The following is a 27,018-nucleotide window of genomic DNA, read 5'->3' as shown; positions in this document are numbered from 1 at the left end:
CTCTCAAGCTACCCCTAGTTATCCAAAATATAACTTCCACTCAGTTATATAATCTTGCAACTCAAAACAAAGACAATGTATAAGGGCCACAATACCTGACTTGCTCTTTGACTCTCTTTAAGGACAAGATTTCTTCTTTCAGCTATTGTTGCTTCAAAATCTTGTAGTACAGGTGCCAATGCAGGGTTGGCACCACCTGCCCACTTGAGTCGCTGTTCAATACTTGCTTCAAGTGCTGCTAATTTCTCCTATAAAAAGCCAGAAGCATATCAGTGAATATTTGACACTCTTCATGTCCTGTCTGTTGAGCATTTTATATAAATATAAGAGATTCAAAACAAGCAGGATGGGGTATATATAATTTAGAAAACATCCTTTTTTGGTAACTAATCTTGATTTCACTTTGAATGTTTAAAGATAAACAAGTCTGGGGGGTTAAGAATTGGCTTTCAGTTTCCTGTCTTAAAATCTGCAGAAGAAAAGTTTAATTTTCATTTTCAAATAGTCTAAAACAAAACAAAACACTTGCTACCTCCTGCACCATATGTGCTATTTATAAGAAAATCCATTATACTTTTGATTGTGAAAGATAAAAATCAGATTCCCACAAATTCAAAAATTTTTTGAAGAAAATATAAAAATTTTTAATATTAATTATCTTAGATACTTGGGAGTATGGATGAAATTTTTGAACTTTTATTTTCCAAATTTCCCAAACAAATGGGAATATTTTTAATATATATTTTATTGATTATACTATTACAGCTGTCCCATTCCCCCCTTCACTCCCCTCCACCCTGCACACCCTCTCCCACCCACATTCCCTCCCTTTAGTTCATGTCCATGTGTCGTAAATTCTTTAGCTTCTACATTTCTCATACTATTCTTGCCCTCCCCCGTCTATTTTCTACCTACGATCTATGCTACTTATTCTCCGTAGCTTTTCCCCCTCTCCTCCTCCTACTCCCATGTGATCTCTATTTCTGTGGTTCTGTTCCTGTTCTAGTTGTTTGTTAGATAATTGTGAGTTTGCTGTCCTTTTACTATACATGTTTTTTTAAATCTTTTCTTAGATAAGTCCCTTTAACATTTCCTAAAATAAGGGGTTGGTGATGACGAACTCCTTTAACTTGACCTTATCTGAGAAGCACTTTATCTGCCCTTCCATTCTAAATGAAAACTTTGCTGGATAGAGCAATCTTGGATGTAGGTCCTTGCCTTTCATGACTTGGAATATTTCTTTCCAGCCCCTTCTTGCCTGTAAGGTCTCTTTTGAGAAATCAGCTGACAGTCTGATGGGCGCTCCTTTGTAGGTGACTGTCCCCTTATCTCTTGCTGCTTCTAGGATTCTCTCCTTCGTTTTAATCTTGGCTAATGTAATTATGATGTGCTGATGTAATTATAATGTAATTAAGGGTTCCTCCTTGGTTCCAACTTCTTTGGGGCTCTCTGAGCTTCCTGGACTTCCTGGAAGTCTATTTCCTTTGCCAGATTGGGGAAGTTTTCTTTCATTATTTGTTCAAATAAGTTTTCCACTTGTTGCTCTTCCTCTTCTCCTTCTGGTACCCCTATAATTTGGATGTTGGAACGTTTAAAGGTCCCCTGGAGGTCCCTAAGCCTCTCCTCATTTTTCTGAATTATTTCTTCATTCTTTTCTGTTTGGTTGTTTCTTTCTTCCTTCTGGTCCACTGATTGGAGTCCCAGTTTCCTTCCCATCACTATTGGGTCCCTGTGCATTTTCCTTTATTTCATTTAGCGTAGCCTTCATTTTTTTCATCTAATTTGCGACCAAATTCAACCAATTCTGTGAGCATCCTAATCACCAGTGCTTTGAACTGTGCATCTGATCTGATAAGTCGGCTATCTCTTTGTCACTTAGTTGTATTTGTTCTGGAGCTTTGATCTGTTCTCCCATTTGGGCCTTTTTTTGCAGTCTTGATGCACCTGTTATGTAGTGAGGGGCAGAGCCTTAGGTATTCACCAGGGCCAGGTAACCTATGTCACTGCATTGTGATGCTGTTTGTGGGGCAGGGGTCCAAGAGGGAACAATGGTGCTTGCTCTGCTCTCTGTCGGATTTCAGTCTCTTCCACTGCTTTTCCCCAAGTAAACTGGGCCCTTCTGGTGCCAATTTCCTTGTGGGTGGGCTTGTGTACATTCTAAGACCCTGTTGGTCTCTCCAAAGAACTCTCCTGTGAGGCTGGGAGTCTCTCGTGGCAGCTCAACCCCCACAGGTGTTTTCAATCAGTGGTTTGAGGCTTTATTTTCCTCAAGCTAAAGCCCAGGGTTGTGTGGTCTATCTTGCTCCCCAGTCTTGCCTAGTTTATCTGCACACAAATGTGGGACTGCCAGGTCAGCCAGCTGCCTTGCATGCCTTGCCCTGCTTCACAAACGCCACCTCACTGGGTCTGCCTGTTGCGACCCCATGACCAGGGTCCGCCAGCCACTACTTTTATTGCTGAGTCTCCTCTCCGCTGGGCTGCCCAACTCCGCCCCTCCTACTGGCCTGGATGAATATGTCTATTGTAACTCCTTGGTTGTCGGATTTCCATACAGTTCAATTTTCTGTCAGTATTGGTTATTTTTTTGTTTCTAAATTGTTGTTGTCCTTATTTTGGTTGTGCGAGGAGGCACAGTGTGCCTACCTATGCCTCCATCTTGGCTGGAAGTCCCCCCAAATTCAAAAATTTTAATGATAAAAATCCATCCAGATTATCTTAGCATGGATAATTTTATATAATGAAGATATTTCAGCCCTGGCTGGTGTAGCTCAGTGGATTGAGCGTGGGCTGGGAACCAAAGTGTCCCAGGTTCGATTCCCAGCCAGGGTACATTCCTGGGTTGCAGGCCATAACCCCCAGCAACCGCACATTGATGTTTCTCTCCCTCTATCTCCCTCCCTTCCCTCTCTAAAAATAAATAAATAAAATCTTAAAAAAAAAAAGATATTTCATTATTTATTCAGCTTTTCAGATGGAGGAATTCACATTCTTCCTTTCCTCTGCTTCTCTCCCTTTCACATTCCCTCAAATCAGAAAAAAAGAGGAGCAAGAGTTCATTTTCCTAAGTAAAAGCTAGGACTAATAGCTACATAGAAGAGATATTTCAATCTTCATAGAAGTGAGTCCCAGAAAACATTCATTGAAAATTTTAAAAATATTACAGAAGTGATTATATTTGCTTTATACTAATATTAACTTACAAAACAAAAGAAAAATATCAGTTATTACTAAGTACATGAGATATAAAGATACACAGGAAGATATATAATAACTATGTAACTATCATCAAGACCAATTTATTTAAAAAAGCGAGGCGAGATTAAATATGTAACTAAAAGGACAAAGAAATACAATCAATAATAGTAGTGGTGAAAATGTTCTACTAGATATAATAAGCTGGATATAATTGCTTATGTACATTTCAGAAAAAAAGTACTGTACTTTGCCATGTATAATGTGCTCTTATGTATACTGCACACCCACTTTTTTTGCCCAAACTTTCAGGAAAAATAAAAAAAATCTCTCATTTTAATTTGTAATTCAATTATTTATTATTTATATTTAGAAATGAAACCAATTACTGTATTCCAGGGTATTATTTTCCATACAGATATCATTATTGCTTTTTAGAGTTACACTTTTAACACATAAGCATAAATAAAGAATTGAAAATATTTAGGTAGATACAGAATTAGTACTACCCATGTATAATGCACATCCTTCCTTTTCCCTAAAAAATCTGGACAAGAAAGTGTGCATCATGCACAGCAAAATACAGTATTCAAGTTTTCCAATTACCAAGGTTCTCTTAACGTATAAATATAGTAATTATCAAATTCATTTAAAAACTGAAATATTTAGTATGTCTATACTCCTGGTTCAAAATATACTGCTCCTATAATATTCAATTACCTTGGAAGGTAAGAAAGAAAAAGATGTAAGTTAAAAATAAAAGTGAGAAGGGGGTTATGTTCCTGTGGCTTAAATGCCAAGGACAGGCACTTCGTTTCATCACAGTGTAAATTATTCCTAAAAAGGTTATTCCTATTAAGGCATGCTGGAAGGAAGACCTGACAAAACAGACCTGAACTGTTGCAATTGAAGTTTCAATCTGGCTCAGAGTATGAAGTTTCTTTTTCATGCTGGTTAAGATGGCAGACCGAGGGGGAGGTGTGACTGACATGGCTTGAGGTCTGTTGATAAGGATATCTTCATGCTGCCACTGTTCAAAGAAAAACAAATGTAATAGAATCAGGAGGAAGAAACCTTTAGATAAACAAGTAAGGGGAAGTATGAGTTGGGATGAGGGTGAAGACAAAGAAACCCAGATGCAGCAAAGTGGGGTGGACAGGAAGAATAACAGCAGAAACTGTTACAAAAGAATCACAACCAGGTGAAATTTCTGAGGTAGAGAATGGGTGATAAATTTCTTAGATCAGTGACTCGAAACACTAAAACAGTAATTCTGAAGATATTTCCTAGTGTATGTACGAGACTAGTACACAATCCTCTTACCCAAAAGAAAATCTCCAATTAAAGAGGCTGAAACAGGTGTGGTAGAGGGGAAGCTTGTACAGCATGGAGGCTAGCCAAGTGACCAAAAGAATTAATGGCAGCAATCACAAAAGAAAGAATTCTCAAAACAGAGAACCTAGAAGTGACAGACAGGGGTGGGCAACTACTGAAAGAGTATCAAGCCATTTCGTGTGTTGTAAGGAAAATCCCAGAGGGCCAAAGGGGATATTTGGACAACAATTTAAAAGTTACACATTGTGATTAGAGTTTAATAGGTGTTCGGCTAAAACTGAAAGGATTTTTACAAGATTTCCCCTACAGTTGTCAATTTTTGAGGGAATAAACTCCAAATGTATAAAATAATAAAACTTATCAGCATTTTATTTTTCAGAAGTAAAAAAAATTCCAAAAACACATCGCAATGTGCTAGAAGGACTGTTACTATACAATAAATGCAATTCCATAATTTGAATAAATTACTTTTACTAACTTATGAACTAAAAAAAGAGCCAACAATAAAACTGTGAAGAGAAGGAAACAGGCTGGGTTCCATGCATGGAGCTGAAACCACCAATTCCACTAACGGGAAGCACCTTCAATACAAATGGCACAAAGGAACCTTGATTTGTGCCAAAATGGATGCCAGGAAAATGCAGTCCCAAAATATTACTCCATGCTACAACTTATTTGAAGTTATTGACAATACTGAAGACTATACAGTATTTGAAAATATTTAAGAAGTAGCTACAATTTTCACTATGCTTGCTGCCTTACATAGATCATCATTTTTACCCTCAGTTATTAACCGTTCTACAATGAGGAAATCAGACTTAGGGAAGTTAAATTCAAGTTCATACACTTGAAACCAAATCCACCTCACCCATAAAGCCTGTATTGTCATACCACCCGCTGCACCCACCCCCCCGAAATATGCAAAGACAAATACAGGCTTCTAAAAGCAATTCCCAGATGAGAAAAGATTCATGCAAAGCTGTTGTCACATCATTAGAGCATCAGAGAAACCAAAGTCTTTAGAAAGAATCTTAATTATACATTAAACAATACAGGAGACATAGGCACATAATAAATATACCCAATCATCAGAAATTATATTTACAAAGTAATAATGACACAGATAATACTAACCATTACAACACTGATAGAAACCAATTCAAAAGACACAAACTATAAATGCAAAACTATCTCAATTACATAAAAGATAAATAACAATAATTGGAAAGCACCAAACATCAAAGCTGCGTTTGCTCTTGGCTGGCACAGGCTCAGGAAATTTAAAAAGTTCTCTGTTTTATATTAATTCCTCCAGTTTTATAATTCCCACATCGAGGGAAAACACATTACTAAAAAAATACTTACCTGAAACATGGCAATATGTAGCTGAACACGCTGCAGGCTTGTCTTACAAGAGGAAATACTGGTTTCCAACCTGCGCACCAAGTCATGCTTCTTCCAGGCAGTGTCATAGGAACTTGCTAACACAGTTGCCCTGTTCATGACCAACTGAGAGAACTTCCCAATCTGGATGTTATGCTCCACAGCTTTCTTACACAGATCATCGATGGAAACTTTGCTTTCAGCACCAAAATCCTTTGCCTCTACTTGAGCAATGATGTCTACACCGAGCGCACTGATGAAACTGCAAAGTGTGAGTCCCAGGGCTTGGTTCGGCAGTCCAATCAAGAGCTGCCTCACAAAGTCAGCTGTGAATGCCTTTATAGGTTTGGCCATCTGGTCTTCACTGAAACAAGAGTTTCTAAAAAGGGTTTTTACATTAACAATCTGTACAGGCCCATTTACAGTATTCTGATCTTCCAGTGAACTTGACCCTAAAAAAAAAAAAAAGTGTCTTAAAGTCATGCAAAACTAAAATAAGGTAATAATGCTACTTATTTAAAAAAATTAAGATTTTATGAGCATACAATTAAATTAAGCTTACTCAATGCTACCCCCTTCCAAAGCACTATGCAACTAAATTTAGCATGTCTAAATATGAAATACTGATTACTCTGGAGACTTTCGGCCAAGATGGAGGTGTAGGTAGAAACCCTTCACTTCCTCGCACAACCTAAAAAAGGATAACAACCAATCTAAAATCAATAAACAACCAGAAGTGCCAGAAAATCAAACTGCATGGAACTCCGACATTGAAGGAATTAAAGAAACATTCAACCTGGCAGGTAGGAAGGAGCCAGGCAGCCTGGCAGGCAGAGAAGACCCCCTGCAAAACAGTGGACCTAGTGGGCCAGGCCCACTGAAAGGACCTGTGAGGTGGCAGACTGAGTAAGCAGGGCTGACTGAATGGGAAACTGAGACTCAGAGCTGACTGTGGACTACGGCGGGGGTTGCCACAGTGGGAGAAACTCCCAGTCTCACATGAGAGTTCGTTGGAAAGTAGGGCTAAAAGCTAGCAAGTAAGCTACATTGTTCCCTCTCTGGCGCCTCCCTCACAGACAGCACCACAAAGAGGGTTGCCCTGCCTTGATGAATACTTCAAGCCCCATCCTCTTACAATGTAACAGGTGTGCTGAGACAGAGAAATATGCCCCAAATGAAAGAACAGAGTAAAACTCCAGAAAGAGAGCTAAGTGATGAGATAGCTAACCTATGTGATGGAGAGTTCAAAACCCCAGTAATCAAAATGCTCACAGGACTGATTGAGCTTGGTCGCATAATGAAAGAACAAATGAAGGATACCCAAAGTAAAATAAAGCAAAATACTCAGGGAACCAAAACTGATGGGAAGGAAACCCAGATTCAAATCAACAATTTGGAACAAAAGGAAGAAATAAACATCAAACCAGAACAGAATGAATAAACAAGAATTCAAAAAAATGAAGAGAGGCTTAGGAACCTCTGGGACAACTTTAAACATTTCAATATCCTAATTACAGGAGTCCCAGAAGGAGAAGAAAAAGAGCAAGACATTGAAAACTTATTTGAACAAATAAAGGAAAACTGCCCCCATCTGGTGAAGGAAATAGACTTCTAGTAAGCCCAGGAAGCCCAGAGAGTCCCAAAGAAATTAGACCCAGAGGAACACACCAAGGCACATTAAGTTACCCAAGATTAAAGATAAAGAGAGAAGCTTAAAAGCAGCAAGAGGAAAGGAGAGAGTTACCTACAAAGGAGTGCCCTTAAGACCGTTGGCTGATTTTACAAAAGAAACCTTACAGGCAAGTAGGGGCTGGAAAGAAGTATTCATAGTCATGAAAAGCAAAAACTTACATCCAAGATTACTCTATCCAGCAAAGCTTTCATTTAGAATGGAAGGGTAGATAAAGTGCTTCTCAGATAAGGTCAAATTAAAGTAGTTCATCATCACCAAGCCCTCATTATAGGAAATGTTAAAGGGACTTATCTAAGAAATTGAAGAAGATCAAAAACTATGAACAGTAAAATGAGAACTCATAACTACCAACAACTGAACCTAAAAAAAAAAAGAAAAACGAAAACAAAAACTAAGCAAACAACTAGAACAGGAACAGAATTAGAGAAATGGAGACCACATGGAGGGTTTTCAGGGTGGAGGAGAAGGGGAAGAATGGAGGGGAAGGGTACAGGGAATAAGAAGCATATTTGGTAGGCATAAAATAGACATGGAGATGATAAGAATAGTGTAGGAAACAGAATCAAAGAACTTACATGTGCAACCCATTGATATGAACTAAGAGGGGAATGCTGGAGAGTTGGGTGGTACAGGGCAGAGGGGGTATAAAGGGGGAAAAATTGGGAAAACTGTAATAGCATAATCAATAAAGTATACGTTAAAATAAATAAATATGAAATATTACCTGACAAAGTTTTAGAAAAGGTACCACAGAGTCTGAAAAACTCCTTAATTGTCTGTAGTCTTTTGAGAAAGAAAATTTCTTCTAGCACCTGACGGTGGTTATCATCATCAAAAAAATTCACTTGGGTACTCCGGGCTTCCCTTATGATATCAATCTTTCGCCAAGCTATAGGAATTTCCATCTTGTTTAACTATGTAAATGAAAAAAAAGAGAGCTCATTTTTTACTCTTCATACAATGAACTACTTTTATACATTCATAAAATTACTCATAAAACCAAATCAATAATATTTACCTTTTCAACTAATAAGCCAAAAGCAGTCTCAACTTGAGCAAACATGCCATCAAATGCAACCAAAAGCATCTGGCCAGCTGACATCTTTGGTGTCTCATCAACTGAACCATTTCTTGGTTGGATTAATTCACCATATTGAGCATGAAGTATTCTAGAAGAAAAAAACAAAATAAAACAGGGAGTTAAACCCTCACTAGAGGGCAATAAATTTGGGGAGAACACAAATGACCAAAAAGTCTCACAGATAGTACACAAAGTCTAGCAAAAAGTGTTCTGGCATTAAGGAAGGAGTGTTATGATAAAATGGCACTTATTGTCAATCAAAATGGGATGCCAATGGTTCCAATTCAGTACTAGCAATTATTCATATAAATTTTATGTAAGCTTGAATTATGACAATTTTTTTAAAACTATATAAAATATGCCCCGGCTGGCGTAGCTCAGTGGATTGAGCGCAGGCTATGAACCAAAGCATCGCAGGTTGATTCCCAATCAGGGCACATGCCTGGGTTGCAGGCCATGGCCCCCAGCAACTGCACATTGATATTTCTCTCTCTCGCTTGCTCTCTCTCTCTCTCTCTCCCCACCTTCCCTCTCTAAAAATAAATAAAATCTTAAAAAAAAACTATATAAAATATTACAGTCTTACTTCATACACAGAATGTGAAATAGAACAAACCTCAATATTAAAAAAAAAAAGTCAAGAATCCCACAATTCTAAAGCTGGTAGATCTACCAAAAATTGTCAAGTATGTTTATATCACTGTCAAGTGGTAGAGCCAACTAAATTGATAGTAAACAGAAATACCTGCCATTTATCACTATTTAGCTAGCATGCTGTGCTGTAATAATTAAACTCACTTTTACTATATAATAAAACTACAAATAAACATGAGAAAATAGGAAAATTCTGAGTGTAGGATAACAGAAAACATTAAGGAATTATTATTACCTCTTTTGCTGAAATAATGACACCATGATTAAGAAAAATAAATTTATATTCTACATATATATATTTCCTACAGTATTTAAGAACAGTATTTGCTTCAAAGAACTGGGCCAAATACAATTTAAATAAGAATATGACCATATACGGGTAATTACTGACAGTGGTAAAACGGGAGTTCATTGTACTATTCTCTCTACTGAGTTTGCATTTGAAATTCCCCATGGGAAGAAGTTTGATGGGACAGTTTATTTCCAGTCCCTCATTTATACTTTCTGGAGTGAACTGGACATCAGAATGCCAAAGAATGAGGTCTTGAGTCACAAGGGACAAAGGGACTCAGGCTTAGCTATAGGCACAGTGCATGGCTAGAGGAACCACCCAATCTCTACAGGTTCCAAGATCTGTTTTTCTGGATTCAAGAGCTGAGGTGTACAGTGTTCAATATCCATAAAAACAAACCTTATAACATTTAAGCTAATTCTGAAATGTTATCATGAATTGACATATATATTCCATTAGCTAACTAAACTGGCTCAGGTGCTTCCACAGAGTTCTAAGGGCTAACTTAAAAAATAGAGCACTCAACTTTGTACTGTGTGCACATATGGTGAAATTACAGCACTGAAATAATATATGAATGTATGTGATAAAACCACACAGAACTATACACACACAAAAATGAATGCTTATGTTATTGGTGAAATCTTAGTAAGCTCTGTACCAATGTCATTTGCACAGTGTCGCTATTGTACTACAGGAATGCAAGATGCTAACATTGGAGAAGGGATGAACATGCACAAAACCTTTCTGCCCATTGTTTTTTTACAACTTCCTGCAAATCTGTAATTACTTTCAAATATAAGGTTTTTAAAAAGACATTTTTAAGCATTTCTTAAATGCATATATAAGCATTTCTTAAGTAATTATATCTGCTCCAAAAATTGAAAGAAAACTTAGTAAAATAAAGCTCAGAACCCGTATCTGGCTTCCCCATCTGTTTCATGAGAAAAGAGAGCACCTGCCTGGCAACATCGATATAATGAGCATGTGTTTCCTCTTCGAGTCCCATAGCTGCATTTCTTAAATAGGCTTGAAGAGATTCAACTAGTGTCTGTAGGGGAACACCATCCGTTGTCTGTTCAATAAGACTGTCCAATTCATGAAGCATGCTTTCTAGTGTGTATTCTCCTTTCATTAAACATCTCAGTGCTTCTGGAAATATGATTTGCCGGAAATTTGAATTTAATTCCTATAAATATATAAGAAATATAATTTAACATTTTCTGAGTTTAGATAAGTTACACATTTTAGAGACTTAATGCCATAGTTTAAGAACTAAATTGATGCGATTTTAACCAAGTTATGGACATGATCTTTATTTTAAGTGATTGCCTGAGCAACATTAAAAGGAAGGAAGTCAAATTGCTTTTCTGAATTAAAGAGGTGAGAAGTACAATGTTCAATATCTAAAACAAACTTAGAAAACTTAAGCTAATTTAAAAGTGTTCACCTGAAGTGAGGTGTATACTCCATTAGCTAAGTGAACTGCCTCAGATGCTTCCATGGGGTTTGGAATGTCTAAGTCCTGTGGCACCAAGTGGCACTGCTTCAGTAACTGAACCAGACAAGTGACATTTCCGCTCATACTGCAGAGTTCCTCCAAGAACCAGGCTCCATCCCGAGAAGTCAGATCAACCAGCTGTTCTCCAGCACTAGAAGCAGCACCTTCCATCATCAGGTTACGCCTACATGTGATAAATATTTGTGCAGTGAAACTGACTTAGCTAAACTCACATACAAATGAGGATACCTCAAAATATGAAAGGAAATAATGCAGCTGTAACAATGGGCAAGACTAATGACAGTAAAATACCTCAAGTCTGGGATTAAACAAAAGATTCATGAAGCCTCAATAAGCATCAATGTTTCCAAGACAACAAAACTGTCTCAACATGAGGTTAGCTAACTCACCTTGTAAGAGTGCAAAGGGCAGAAATAATAACACTTGCTAGACTTAAAGATCCTTCTTCTCCATTTTCATGAAGGAAAACTTTAATGCAACGTTCAATTTCTTTCAACTGATCTTCACAAACAGGCACAGTGACAGCTTCCTGTTTCAAGCGTTCCACTTGTCTAATAAGTCTGCTGTTTATGTCTGCTGCATACCGCTGCAGGGTCATTTCAGTGGCAGTGATGAACTGACACACTGTTGGGGGTGGTTGGGGAGCATACTGCATTTCATACCTGTGTAAAAATTGAAAGAGGTACTTGTTTATAATATAACCACTCCCTGCTTATAAATAAAGTTCATGGTTTGCAAAGTACTACTATATATTGAATACTGCATTTGATCCTCAAACCCTGAAGAGTAGGAATTATCATTTCCGTTTTACAGACGGTAAAGTCTTAAAAGCCAAAGTAACATCTGAAGATGACTTCTTGGTTAGTAACAGAATCAATGTTTGGGTTTAGCTCTCTACCCTCGTCCCATTCCTCTTACACTGGGATACATTTTAATAAATTAGAAAAAACCCATTACTTATACAGGAAAACATCCTCTTAAAACCAAGACAAAAGTGACTCCAGACAAATTCCACCTACCAACATTTCATTCAAGAAAAATTAAATACTATGCAATTAAACAAATGAACACAATTTTGTTTCTAACCCCAATGGGAAGTAAAGTAAATAAAGTACTATAAACTTACTTCCTGTAGACTTCTTGACAGCGCTCTACTGTGGTGTTGCAGATGAGCTCTTCCATCCAGGTCTTCCACTGTTCAATTCGATGTTTCTGAAATATGGCCTTAGGATACTGCAAAGCCACGGTTGCATAGTGATGCAGCTGTTCCAGACAGCCCCGGAGCACTGAACGCCTCTGCTGCAGCAGAGCACCAACCTCCCCCTCTAGCTGCTCACACTGGCTAATCAGGTGGGCCTGTCCAGCATTCTGCAGAAAGGCTGTTGCTGGCACATAGCTTGGAGGACCTTGGAGTAAAAGATAATTATTAATCATGACAAAACCATTTCAAATCAGCAGTCACTACAAGACGGCACAAACCAGAACCCCACACATAAAGACACAATTACAAAACACATGCTCATGTGTGTTATCTAAAACAAGTCAACCCATACCAAGGTCCATTTGTGTGCTTATCTCCTGAAGCAAACTTGCAAGCTGTGTGGCCTCTAAATTATTGAACGCAGCCTGATAATGTGTTATCCACTGTTCAAATTCATTCAGCTTCACCTGGATTGCTTCCTGAACAGCCCTTTGCTGAGTCTGTAATTGGGTGTGTTCAGAATACCTAATAGAGAAGAAAAATTTAAATTGTTTTTTTTGTTGTTCTTTCATGACTCTGACTTGCTCATACTTGGATTGCTTGGTAAACTCCTTTTGAATCTTGAGGGCACTGCACAAATGTCCCCTACTTCTCTGGTTTATCCTGATTCCACAGCTCCTTCAACTATACTCAAAACATTTTAAGCAAAAGTCTACCACACCAGCCAGGTTCTGAGTTATTTAAAGGTAAAAAAAGACTGATGCTGATAGATCTTTACAGTCTTAGAGCCTCATGCAGTGTTTGGAACTTTCATATTCAACTACCCTTTACTGAGCATCCACTGTGTGTGCCAGGTTCATTCACTTAGGTCACGTTAATTTAATGCAAAAGAACTCAAGAGAAGTAAATGAAATAACTGCCAGTGTACAAATGAATAAGGATTCAGACAAAAAGTGTAGAGAAAACCAAAATCCAGGTTTTTCTGAAGCCCAGTTCAGTGTTATAACCATTATACTCACATACCCTTAATTATTACTCAAACATTTAAATTAAATATAACAAATCAGAATATTTAAGTGAATTATTACTTATTAACACTTTGAAACTGCAGTCCCTGGGAGAGCTTTTGTCATTTATATGAGCTGCTGCAATAATTCTAATCCAACTTAAAAATATTACACAGATATGCAAATTCTCCTTAACAACATATATTTAGAAATTAGTAGAACACTGTTTCAAACCTGTGTTGCAGAGTGTGAGAAGGATGATCCACTCCTTCAGCTCCTTCCAGAAACTCTATTTCTTCCAGAAGTTTGCCCTGCAGTTTTTCCACATCTGTCAATTGCTCTTGCAAGCTTAGGTATTCGTCTAAGCTGCTGTCCAGCTTGGGAAGCACAACCAGCATCTCATCCCTATTTTTAAACCAGTTCACCTGTGAAGGGTATTATGGTTAGGAAGATTCTTACAGGATCAACTATGAGACATTAAGATGTCTCTCAGAATGATCACGCTAGAAGTCTATCTTGCACATGTTATTCTATTTAAATCTTAACAAAACCCTGAGGAGGTAATGGCACCACCCACATTTTACAAAGATAACAGCATTCAAGTTCACAAAGCCATAAAGTAAGACTCAATTCCACAATACTATACAGTTACCACCATACCACACAAAACAAGATCAGCATCACTGGCTACCAGGATATAAAACCAAGACTGAGGGAAGTCATCCAATTAAAGAAGTTAAAACAGTCATTGGCAAACACATTTCGATCTATTAAAAAAAGGTGTCTTTGTATGGAAGTGTTTCCTAATAAAAAAGACATCAAATTGCCCTATTTACTGCCATTTCAATATTATACATTAAAATCTTGCAAATAAAATAAAAACTGTTTCACTCAACTTTTTTATGGACACATTAACTCTATTAACAAAAAGATGGCAATGACCTCTTATCATTGACTTCACCTTAATTTCAGCTACTCTGGAAGAAAAGAGGCTGCGGGTAATCTCCCGTTCCATCTCTCTCTTGCTCTGCTTGCTCTCAGCCTGCTGGCCGCCTCCACCATAGACAGCACCAGCAAACCCAGCCTCGCCCCCTGCTGTCCAGTCCACCAGGGGGTCATACACAAAGGCCTCCAGCAATGTCAGCAGAGTTTCTCTGCCACGCCGCATAATGTGTAGAACCTGTTTTTAAAAGAATTTTAAGTATGGCCACAAGTTTCCTCATGAAAATGTAGTTTTTCATGTCACAAGGTTTATTTTAAGAGGTATAACAGAAAACAGTATACCTGCTCACACGAAAGCCTAAAAACACCTTCTACTCCAGTTACACCCAGTGCTGTTTCAATGTTCTGTGTCATTCGAAAAGGTACTTTCTCAGGAACACGAAGGCTTTTACCTTAGAAGAGAAATCATGGTATTTTTGTCTTGTCAACAAAAAAATCTGACCCTCATATTAAATATAAAATCTAAGTTAATTTTACCTTTTTCAAAGCAAACATTGTAATCTATGTGAACAACCTCTCCAGTTGTCATGTCTATGAGAACATTATCCAAGTGTCTATCTCCAAGGCCAATTATGTACCCAACCATAGACATGACCGCAGTAGATCTGGCATAAGACTGAAAAGGAAGGGGTGGGGGAACAAGGTAAATCGGCAAATTCCTTTAGCAAATTCACATTAGCAAATTTCTTTCCAACATGGACTGATGCTCTAAAACTTAAAAAATTCCATAACCCTCCTCTCCTCTGTTTCTAAATAAATAGCTAGCACTGCTCAGGGCTGCTACACAGGGTCGCTGAGGTTCTGCACTGAGCAGCTGCACACAACACCATGGGCCTCATTGGTCTGCTTAAGTTACTGGGTTGGCCAAAAAGTCCACATGGTTTTTTCTGTAAAATAAAAGACACATTTTTCATTTTCACCACTAACTTCACTGACTGGGAAATTCTGAGTAGGCAGCTATCTTCCACATGGTACAACAATGATTATTCTCAACTAATGTCTCACTTTGATCACTATCAACTTCAATGGGTCGACCCAACTATGGAGCATCATCCAGAGAGAAATCAGCACAAAACTTCACAAACCACTTCTGACACACTTGATCAGTCACAGCACCTTCTCCATACACTGCACAAATCTTTTTTTGCATTTCAGTTGCATTTTTACCTTTCTTGAAATAATAAAGCATAATATGCTAAAAGTGTATATTTTCTTCTATCTTCAATGTTAAAATGGCTACACAAAAATTCACTAATTCTGATTAAGTTTTTTTAAAATGCACACTGATATGACAGTTGTCACAATACAATCTAACAAAATCATTTCAAATGAAGTTAAAGACAACTAATGCTACTAGAGCCATCTTATGAGGGGAAAAAGAACGAACTTTTTGGCCAACCCAACACTATCAGAATGCTGGGTTTAAAAAACAAAAGTATTCTTCAGCCTCTCTAGTTTTCCCCTTTCTAAAGTTTTGATTCTTCTTTTCATTTCATCCATAATTCCCTCTGTTCTGCCCTTACACAGTCATGGCCATCTTTTACAAAAATAAGTGTAATATAAGATTCAAATATAGGTCTCAAACCACCAACTATGGAGGGAGGCAGGGAGGAAGAAGGGTGATCCAGACAGACAAGACAGGAAGCAGGCATGAGAAACAATACTGGTTCCAGCCAAAACCACACCTGCGTGACTCTCCACCATTCATCAGGTGTGGTGCAAGATGACCAAAGCTCTTTAGCAAGGAGATTTGGTGGGGTGGCTTCCATCAACTCTTCTAACACTGCCTTCATTACATGAAGAGGCCAATCCCGTCGGGACACATCCAGGCTAAGTCCAACTGCTTTTAAAGCAGGGCCAATTTTACTATAATAAAGTTCACTAGGACGAGGCACAATTCCAGGATTCTGAGGGGTTTGATAGGAATCTTGAGCCTGAAAAAAATTTATTTTAAAATAAAAGATCAACTTTATTTAAATAAGTATAAATATTACTTTGAATGCAAAATAGTACTTTTAAATGTTTTCCCCCAGTGGGATTCGCCATCATTTCATGCACCAAAAAGCCAATTTTTCTTACAATCTATGTCTTTCTCGTAATTAGGTACCACTACTACTTTATTAAAAACTTGGTCTAGTGTTATATTTTCTTGAAGTTCAATTCAAATTCATCATTCAAGTACATTCTTCTTTGTAATGTATAATTCAGTTTAAACTTATAATTTATACACATATTTCATTCTTCATCAATATGACTTCATCATCAATATTAAAGATATTTAGACAAAAATTTAGATAGCGCATCTCTAACTTACCCTTCAACAATGGTTCTGCAGTCTCCTACACCTACTTTTATAACCTGATTCCCTGCAAACTCTTGCTCCTTCCCATACCTAGCCTAATTAGAAGCATTTTCTCAGGATAGATGTGGCATCATGAGGTTGAGACTGTATAAAATTTATCTTTACATCCACAGCACTTAGTACTACCGTTCCTGGCAGATATTAAGCACTAGAATATTTAACTAAAATAAATCCTAAATAAAACTCCTAGTCTACATCAAAGTATAAATTTCACAGGTACAAAACAGTGACTAACTCTAAAGTTTTTTCTTACATACTTAATTTAAAAGAATGTGGGTCAAAGCTATCTCATATTTACAAATTTAATTTAAAAGCATTAAGCCAAATAAAAAGCATTAAGATGTGAATTATCAGAGTATTAGCCACACTATCGCCCTAGCCCCCAACACTGACCTAGAAGGTTAACCCAGTGTCATTATTTCTGCCTATTAAAATTTATTTTTATAAAATGTCCCTCAAAAGCACTTTCTTAAGTACCTCAAGTCTGTTTCTTCTTTAACTTACAAAGTTAAAAAAAAAAACACTCAAGTGCAGTAAACCTAGAAATATTTCACATATAACAATGGAGACTAATATACATGAATTGTTAGGCACATTCAAATAAAAATATATGTATACTTGAATTTTTATCAACCTTTTGTGCTTGTAAGGCAGCTTCCCGTTGTTGCCATCGCTTGTAGAGACCAAACAAGGGTGTGGCTCCATCCACCCACTGGATTAACCCTGAACGTGTTCCTAATGGTGTTACAGAATAGTGTCGAGCATGGAAACGAGGTGTTTCCTGGCGATTGATTGTAGCAAACATAGTATTCACGATAGACAGGAACTGCATTATTCTCTCATCCAGATGTAAATCCTCCAATCCTATGGAAACGACATTAAAGTAGCTAGTGCAGGTGACCAAATGGGATGAAGTACGAGGGGACAGGTTTGGAAACATACCACATTTTGTGTCCTTCTGATTGGCAACAGCAAATCAAGAAATGACAGCCAAGTAGACACACTGAGAGCTTTAGAGCACATTCAATTTGGTCATAAGATACCTGGCATTATTAGCTTTATCTCAGTTATTCTGCTGGCACAAATTCATAAGCAGAGAGAGGGGGACTGGGAAATTTTACTCCGCAGCATCCAACCACTTCCATTCAAAGTCACATAAGATGCAGGATACTCCCTGTTATTCATGACACATAAAAATTCACCCGAAGCAATTCTCTCCTAACACACACACACACACACACACAGAGCATTAATAATCAAACTAATGCTCTTTTAAATCTAACCTTTGAAAAGATAAGGATAGCTCTTCCCATCTGATCCCAGAAAAAGAAGTTTCTTTGGCTTAGTTTTGGTAGGTAAGATTGTGATGGTTCCACCCACACTGTGGATTGTGACAGTGTCTCTGGCTGAGACTTCTCCAGGAAGAGCGATTTCAGTGTTAGTCATGGCAGCCAGCCAGGGGCTGATTTCTTCAAGACGTAAGATGTAACTTGCACGTTTTTGTGCTCTCTGTTGCAAACTCAGCATTATCTGTAAGATGGGTAAAACAAGTTTATATTATCATTACAACACTTAATTTCCTCCATATTCAATCTGGCATCAAAGTAACCTTGAAATACCAACACATTTAATTTGTGGTCATGTATGAGGGGGGACCCAAATAAAACTCAGAGTTTATTTATAAAAAATTGCATATTTATTCTTAATGTTTAAACTTCAAAATACTCTCCATTTGATGCAATACAGCTATTGAGACTTCTTTTCCACTACTTAAAATAGTTTTGGAACTCATCCATTTTGATGCCTTTTAGTGCTTCTGCCCTTTTTTGTTTCACCTCTTCAGAGAAATGGTCAAAACATTTCTCTGAGGACTTTTTTCATCCAGGGAAAACAAACAAAAAAAGTCGGTTGCTTGAGGCAAGATCAGGTGAATAAGAGAGGGTAGGGCATGGGGATCATGCCATTATTTGGGGTCAAATGCACTTGTAAATCACTCATCATGAAATGGACAAATGTGCTGAGTCTTCAACAAAAATTCACTGAAGCTGAACACCGCCTCTTACAACAATGCCAGTGGTACACTGATACAGTCCTAAACACTTCATTTAGCAGGGGAAGTCTGACTACACAGGGCCCACCCTCCAAAAAATAATTCTGTTTTGGGGGGGTCATCCCTCGTATTTGGATATTCCTGGGAGGGGAAACACTGGTGTGCTGGTGTGCTCTAGGTGGTTGTTTACTTTGTAGGGCCCCTTCCCCTCCTCTGTCTAAATTAGCAATAAAATCACAGCAGATGGATGGAAATCACTCTTTGATCACAAAATTCAGGGCCTGCAGACTAATTCTCCACTGTTAAGCTATTTATAATCAATGCCAAATCAAATTAATTCATCCCTTGCAATACAGCAAAAGATGTAGCCAGTGCTGGTTTTCAGGTAGACACGTCCTTAGGAAGCAGCTTGAAAAGTGGGTCTGAGAGCTCTGACCACTTGCAGTATGCAGAAAAACACCATAATCCCTTCTAATAACTGACAGGGAATAGGTCACATCTATACTTGTGTTCCTATCTGCAGCTAACTCAAAAATCTGCACCTGAGCTAATGAATTAGGGACTCTACTTTCATGTGAAAAGAATTTAAAATCAACCCTTAACATGCTTTGTTCATAAAAGGAAAAACAAAACTGGAAAAAAACCCAGTACCCACTAACAGAACAATGGGTAAACTATGGTATTTTCCTACAATAGACCGATGTTCAGCTGTACAGAAAATATGGATAAATCATAAAATAAAAAAACAAAACAAACCCTTAAGGCTAGTTCATAAATAATGGAAATAGTAAGCAAAGACACATATATACAGTATGATCTCATGTATATGAAGTTAAAAAACAGGCAAAAACTAGACAATACACCATTTAGAAATGCATCAATAAACAAGAACTACTATTTTTCAAAGAAGTAGCACATTTCCTTCAAAAGAACCCATGTGATATATCTGCAGCAATTCAGATCTGGTCACTAACTTTAAATAAGTTCCTAAACGATCTAAACTTGAAGAACCAATGTTGACACAGGGAATGTTGGTATTTTTGAAATTAGTTGCAGTTAACCAAAACGAGTACATGAAAATGTCTAGTCTCAACTAAAAATGTCTCCATTCAGTTACTGTAATTAACACCATGAATGGCCTGCTCAGCTGATGACCCCATGGTGGGAATCACACATGATTCCTGCATTGTTGAACTCTTTCATAAGTTTAACCATCTCACTGTGTGCCCTGTAATTTTTTAACAGCTCATGCTTATGTAGTGTTCTACCCCATTATGATTATTTGCTGGCTACACTGCTGTTACAATGTTCTTTTTCATGAAGTGAAGAAATAAATTTGTTTGAAATGACTAAATAAATAAATAAAATCAAAATAAACAAGGACTATTTTTTTGAGTAAGTGATGATTAGTTAAAAATTCAGAAGAGTGGTTGCAGAGAGGAAGAGAGAATTAGGGAGGAACATGTGAAACTTCTAAAATGTATTTCTTTAGCTAATTCTATTTTCTTAGCTTCATTACAGAAAAAAAGGGAGACAGGTATTCTTTTCAATTTAAAAAATTTTTAAATGATCACAACCATCAAACATTTTTCTTACTTCTCTCTCTCTCTCTCTCACACACACACACACACACACACACCCCTCCCCCTACTTGGTTTTAAAAAGTATTCCTCATGTCTCCTCCTCTGAGTTTCTTGGTTAATTTACTAAGACAACAAAGAAGCAAGAAACCATTGTTGGAATGCAAGGAAACAAGTTTTGGCTAGGAGACACAAAATAAGCTTCATCATTCATGTTAGTGTTGTCTTGTGCTTCCAGCTATTTTCTTTCAATTTTACAGTTTGTGTTAACTAGTTATAGTAAGGTGTGCTTTTTCTCATTACCAAAGTAAGGAAATCAGTTAGGAATCATAAAGGTAAACCAGAAAGAAGGGATAAGGAAAAGCTACAAAGTAATAAATAGGCTCCCCCAACTCCTAGCGCTACTGCTGTAACAAAAACCAAAGAAAATATAGAACTAAGGAGATCAAAACTGAAAAGATAAAGATTTTCAAATATCTAAATATATTAATCATCTCCAAAAAGCCTATGCAGAATTCACTTCAAAATAATGAATTAGAAAAGCTAGAGAGGCACAGGATTAAATTTCTTAATCTTTCATGAAAATATAGCAGGCAATCAATATTCAGCTCAAGGCCAGAGCCCATCACTGACTAATTTCTTAAGAGTACACTCTTCCTTGGTGCAAACCCATTGTAGATGAACATTTGCAACCTTAAGCTCACTCACCCCTAAATTCTCAAAATGAAGAAAACACCTTTCTCTACATTTCTTAGAAGCTGACTTCCATAGGCTTTCAAAATCTCATGTTCCAAGTAAGAAGATTCCCCTTATTTAAATTTTGTATCTCATAGAAGTGTTCTCATTTTAGAAGCATTCTTGAGATTTTTCTGTACCTCTTTAAATGGCATCCAGCTGCTTCCAGGTTTTGCAGGGTTTGACGGTGTCTTAAGTTTCTCTAGGGCATTTTCAATTGCTTCACCATAGTTATCCTGAAACCACTTTTCATGAGGTGTTTCCGCAGGGGCTGCTGTGATGCTCCTTACATGCTCCAAAGCAAACACAATGGGCTTCATCAAAGCTGTGTGCTTCTCCCGCATGATGGCAATTTTCTCTTCTCTGACCAGGAAGACACAAAGTTTTATACAAATAAGGAACAATTTAAATGTATCAAGTATAAATAGATAGTGTAAAAGAGTAAGAAAAAATAAATATTAGCAAAGTAGCTTACAACATGGCATTGTCATAAATCCAGCATATAAAACAGGCAGCCTCCCTTTGCAACAAACAGTGCTAGGAAACTGGCTATCCACATGCCCAAGAATGAAACTGGACCCTTTCCTTATACTATATGCAAAGAAAACCTGAAACTGGATCAAATATCTTAAGAGCTAAGACTTTAAAACTGCTCTAAGAAGAAAACACAGGGGAAACTCTCCTTGACACTGGATTTGACAATGATTTCTTAGATATGGCACAAGCACAGACAACAAAGAAAAACTGGGCTACATCAAAATTAAAAATTTATATATACATCAATAGGCACTATCAAGAGAATGAAAAGACAACACACAAAATGGGAAAAATTATTTTTTGCAAACCATGTATCTAATGATGGATTAATATCCAGAAGATATAGTGAGCTCCTAAAACTCAACAACAATAAACCCAATTCAAAAATAGGCAAAGGATTTGACTAAGACATTTCTCCAAAGAAGATACACAAATGGTCAATAGGCACACAAAAAGATGCTCAACATTATTAGTCACTGGAAAATGCAAATCAAAACCAGTGAGATACCACTTCACTCCCATTAGGATAATTACCATCAAAAAAGAAAAAAGAATAACAAGTATTGCTGAGGATATGGAGAAACTGGAATTTATATGCACTTTTGGTGGAAATATAAAATGGTGCTGCCACAGTGGAAAAGTTTGTCAGTTATTAAAAAAGTTAAACACAAATTTACCATATGACCCTGCAAATGCACTGATTCATACATAAAATCATTCTGTACACTGATGTTCATAAAAACACTGTTTGTAATATCCAAATCCAACAGAGAAGAGAAGCAACTCAAGTGTCCACTGATAGATAAGCACATAAACAAAATGTGTCATATATAAATGAAGTAATCAGCCATAAAAAGAAGGAAATTCTGATACTACAATGTGAATGAAACTTCAAAATATGCTCAGGGGAATAAGAGAGACACAAAAGGACTCAGAGGAGTCACAGTCAGAGACAAGAATGTAGACCAGCAATAACCAGGGGCTGGAGTTACAGCAGGACTGAGAGGTACTGTTCAGTGGCTACAGAGATACTGTTTGGGATAAGGAATAAATTCTGGAAATGAGTAGTGGTGATGGATGCACAACACTGTGAATGTACTTAATTAATGTCACTTAAACTAGTTTAAAGGGCAAATCTTATGTCATGTATATTTTACATCTTTTTTAAAAGGCAGTTTTCTTCCTGTCAAGATGGCAGTATAGGCAGACACAGATCACCTCTTCGTACAACCACATCAAAATTACAACTAAAATGTGGAACAACCATCACCCAGAACTGTCAGAAATCAAGTTGAACAGAAGTCTGACAACTACAGAATTAAAGAAACCATATCCATCCAGACTGGTAGGAGGGGCGCAGACCCAGAATAAGCTGGTCCCTCACCCACATGAGGTGGGTAAAAATTGTGGAGGGAAACCCTGGAAGTGAGATGTCCCAGCCCCACACCAGGCTACCCAGCCCAGGGTTCCAGTGCCAGAAATATACGTCCCCACAACTTCTGGCTGCAAAAACCAGCAGGGACTGAGTCAGTGGAAGAAATTTCTGGAGCCCCAAGCAGTTCCTCTTAAAGAACCCAAAACTCACACACGGACTTACCTACTCAGACTCACTCCCTCTGAGCTCCAGCACCAGGGAAATAGCTTGAAGGTACCAGTGGCATAAAGGGAAGAACAGATACGTCTGGCATCAAGGCAAGCAGAGGCCACTGTCCTTTTTGAAAGCCTTCCCCCACAGAGCCAGCAAGCTGGTGCCATATCTGAGAATCCATCAACCTAACACTGTCTGACCCTAACACCTTGGAGATCCCCAGAGACTACCCAACTAATGGGCACATGCCTGGGTTGCAGGTTCAGTACCCGATTGGGGTATGTGCAAGGGGCAGCCGATCAAAGTTTGTTTCTCACATCGATGTTTATTTCCCTTTGTCCCTCCCTTTCTCTTTCTCCAAAAATAAATCTTTAAAACAAACAAACAAACATACTTGCGTAAGGTGTTGTTGTTCTGGACTCTCTTCACCTCATCTTCCAGCTGCTGAATTCGTCTCAGAACGTACATGTGTTGCTGTAACAGTACTCCCAACCAGAGTTCATCCCAAAGAACAGTGACCCTGCGTAGCTCAGCCACAAGCATCTGAACCTGCAGACACAGCACATCCAAACATGGTCATCTAGAAGTCCATAGACAGCACAACTCTGCAAATTCTGGAAGCTGCTGGTTAAACGTGTGCATCTTTTGTTCACAAAACAATTAGACAACCTTTGTTAGTGAGTCTACCTATCAATACAGATTTGTAAAACCAATTTTGAATTCCTCTAAAAGCTTTGTTCCTCAAATATCACCACAATAGTTTATAATAGGGTTTGCTTATGGGTTCTTTTGGGGGGAGAATGGTTCTAATAAAAATTGGCTTAAAACTTATGAGTTGGTTCTCTGTACCTGTAACACCATAGTTGGGTTTGCAGATGACAGCTTATCTACAATTTTGCTGTAGCAATCCTGCATCATGGCTTGGTCTTCATTTAATCCACTTTTAGGTTCATCCTTATTGCTATCTTGAGAAGCAGGAGGACTTCCTCCCTCACATTCAGAAACCAGCAATTCTTCTCCTTGAATATTGCCAAGCAGAGTAGGAATTGCAGAGGAAAACTTATTTCCTATAATAAAATGGGAGAATAAGGAAGACTCTGTATGTTTCTCCCGTGGGTATGTATCACATTAGGGAAAACAGTGATAAGCTCTTCAACTCCAGAGCACTCATTTAAATAACTGGCATTCTGTGCACTAAACTAAACAAAGATCATGGATATTCTGCCTTTTTACAAATTGTGCTTTTATATTAATATTATAAGCTAATAGAAGGTAAATGGAAGAAAAGAAGTCTGAACAAATGAAGTGTTCTCCTAGCCAGAGTCCTGAACTTGGTTTCAATCCTTATCCACCAGTTACTCAGCTCAGTGAACATGAGAGTGACTCAATTTCCCCTGCTTGGTGGATTACCGGAAGACTGAAGATAACATGTAAAGCACATGTCCTAGGTACCAGGCACACAGCAGTTACTCTCTCAATAAACAGCAATTATTAAAATAGTATTTAGAAAAACTACAAACTATCAACTCTGGAATATAAACCTCAAAAAAATTTACCTAACAAACATTATTTGCAAAATAATTTATACTCAAAGTAGCAGCATTTTAATATTTCATACCTGAAGCCTGTGATTCACTACTAAGCGATATGGTACCCACTATTGCAGGATACAGTATGAGATGTGGGGAATCTTGAGCCACACGGCAGAGAAGATTACAAATACTTTGGCGCACATACACCTCAGGGTGGTTTAAGCGTGAGAAAAGTTGTGGAATGATTCCTTCAGGATAAGAAGAAACATACTTTAAAATTATTAAAATGGATCAACATAGTGGATGCAAAAGGATACAACTTGATATTTGCTAGCATCATTTCTAAGGGCCTCAGATTTCTCCCTATGATTACCAAGAACCATACACAATAGTCTTGCTTTACAAGTCTGGTTAGATAGAGTACAGAGCTATAACCAAAATCTAGAGTAATTCAAAAATGTTCTAGAGAAATGTATTTTCTGTGAATGACTGTAAAAGTAGACATAATGTTTATAAAGAGTATATGAAAATGTTTTCAATTACAGTTTCCTTTCAATACTGTTTTGTATTAATTTCAGATGTAACCCATAGTGGTTTAGATAATGAAGTACTCTACAAATGTAGTATTCCCCTGGTATTTCCAGTACATACCTGGCACCACCCATAGTTACCGCAATACTACGGACTGTATTCCCCGTGCTACACTTTACATCCCCAGGATTATTTTGTAACTCCCAATTTGTACTTAATTCCTTTGTTTTTCACCCAGTCCCCCTTCACCTCTCCTCTCTGGCAACCACCAGTCCGTTCTCTGTATCTATGAGTCTATTTCAATTTTGTTTGGTCATTCATTTTGTTCTTTAGATTCGCAAAGTACATGAAGATTTCTGAAATTTATTTTAACCACTCTCCCCAAAATTTATTTTGTATTTAAAAAGCTTCTGCCTCTCAGCTCTCCATTCTTCTAAAAGGTGAGAGGGAAGTGGTATAATAGCAGCTTCGGGTGTCATATTAACTAATGTAGCTATTCTATAACATATTTAAATAATAAACGTAAAGGAACAACTACTACTATTTTTTATTGCCTTAGATATCCTACCCAGAAATAATTTTTCATTAGACATTTTTTAGATCATCACCTCTCCATGGAGCAGTAGGTGTTGTTTCCAAACCATGTTCCAGATATTGCCTAAGCTCACCAGCATGCTTCACAAGCAGCCTGAGCAATCGCAAGGTGGCCATCACAATTACATCATCAGTGCTCTGCTCTGCTCTATGACTTAAATGTAGCCTTGGGTCATCTTCATCTAAAGGAATCTAGGGTGAAAGAGCAAAAATAGAAATAAAAAAAGAAAGAAGAAACTATTTAGAATATTGTTCTTGTCTACTAGGAAAGAAATTTCAAATAAATTTTTGCTAAAAGAGAACATAGCACAACCTACCTGACCAGCATTGAGTTTAAGGAAAGTAAAATATGCGCTGCAAGACAATTTGTACAGGCTGAAGATTCTATCCACAACTTTCCTCCACACTTTAATTACTCCTTCTGTTGCACTTTCATCAAGTTCTGACAGCCATGGGCAGCTAGATATTAACTGACGCCAGATAACATCAACCATGTCATCTTCTTCATTATCTTCACTTTCTGTTATCTGAAGTGTTATATCTTCATCCTAAAGAAAAATTGGGCAAAAAAAAAAAAGCTATTTTTAATACAAATTGAAAGGGGAGAAAGGTGCCTTGTTTTCCTGTCAAATGAAAGTACTTTTCTCATTATGAAAAACCAAACTACTCATATTTAGCTTTATACATGCTAAATCAATTATCAATAAGCTTCTCCTTATGGTATAATCACTAATGTAGTATTTAAGAAGATATAAGCACCTCACAAAGATTAAAGGCTGATTTTGGGACTTTCAATATTCTAAGTTACAATATAATATTCTGCCTGCAGAAAATGAAACATAATCTTTTCAAAAGTTTGAGATGGGAGGTACAGAGAATACAGTCAAAACAGACTTTACTTTCTGTACAGTACTGTGTGTGTACATAACACAGGCTTTGGCAGACAGTGATATATGCTCAAGTCTAGAGTAAAAGCTGAATCAATAAAATTCAAACTTTTAAAGTCTGCAACTACATACTTAAGTCGTAACACTGTAGAACTGTAGGAACTTTGAGAATGGAGAGAATACATCCTGCCAATCATCTAGTCCCTTGTTTTTCAACTCCAACTATGTATTAGAATCACCTAGTGATTCTAAAATTAGTA

The 27,018-nt window shown here is 37.5% G+C and overlaps 1 protein-coding gene across 2 annotated transcripts in view; it reads right to left on the bottom strand.

Annotated features, from left to right (window-relative positions):
- SMG1 (SMG1 nonsense mediated mRNA decay associated PI3K related kinase) overlaps positions 1-27,018 on the bottom strand; it is a 100,492-nt gene that overhangs the window by 8,576 nt on the left and 64,898 nt on the right. For both annotated transcript variants that reach the window (XM_028529281.2, XM_036020884.1), the window contains 23 exons: positions 26,189-26,419; positions 25,886-26,063; positions 24,833-24,994; positions 24,064-24,281; positions 23,609-23,763; positions 21,230-21,452; positions 18,008-18,254; positions 17,359-17,588; positions 16,048-16,296; positions 14,840-14,978; positions 14,645-14,754; positions 14,322-14,540; positions 13,595-13,785; positions 12,706-12,878; positions 12,279-12,558; positions 11,542-11,814; positions 11,081-11,315; positions 10,593-10,819; positions 8,622-8,772; positions 8,328-8,517; positions 5,893-6,362; positions 4,085-4,222; positions 96-248 (listed from right to left, as the gene is read on the bottom strand). In XM_028529281.2, the coding sequence (XP_028385082.1) occupies positions 96-248; positions 4,085-4,222; positions 5,893-6,362; positions 8,328-8,517; positions 8,622-8,772; positions 10,593-10,819; positions 11,081-11,315; positions 11,542-11,814; positions 12,279-12,558; positions 12,706-12,878; positions 13,595-13,785; positions 14,322-14,540; positions 14,645-14,754; positions 14,840-14,978; positions 16,048-16,296; positions 17,359-17,588; positions 18,008-18,254; positions 21,230-21,452; positions 23,609-23,763; positions 24,064-24,281; positions 24,833-24,994; positions 25,886-26,063; positions 26,189-26,419 (4,842 nt within the window). The remainder of the gene's footprint in view (positions 1-95; positions 249-4,084; positions 4,223-5,892; positions 6,363-8,327; positions 8,518-8,621; positions 8,773-10,592; positions 10,820-11,080; positions 11,316-11,541; positions 11,815-12,278; positions 12,559-12,705; positions 12,879-13,594; positions 13,786-14,321; positions 14,541-14,644; positions 14,755-14,839; positions 14,979-16,047; positions 16,297-17,358; positions 17,589-18,007; positions 18,255-21,229; positions 21,453-23,608; positions 23,764-24,063; positions 24,282-24,832; positions 24,995-25,885; positions 26,064-26,188; positions 26,420-27,018) is intronic.

Source organism: Phyllostomus discolor, chromosome 3 (assembly GCF_004126475.2).
Source record: "Phyllostomus discolor isolate MPI-MPIP mPhyDis1 chromosome 3, mPhyDis1.pri.v3, whole genome shotgun sequence".
NCBI classification, from domain to species: domain Eukaryota; kingdom Metazoa; phylum Chordata; class Mammalia; order Chiroptera; family Phyllostomidae; genus Phyllostomus; species Phyllostomus discolor.
The sequence above is the reverse complement of the archived record's forward strand: the minus strand, read 5'-3'. Positions and strand labels throughout refer to the sequence as shown.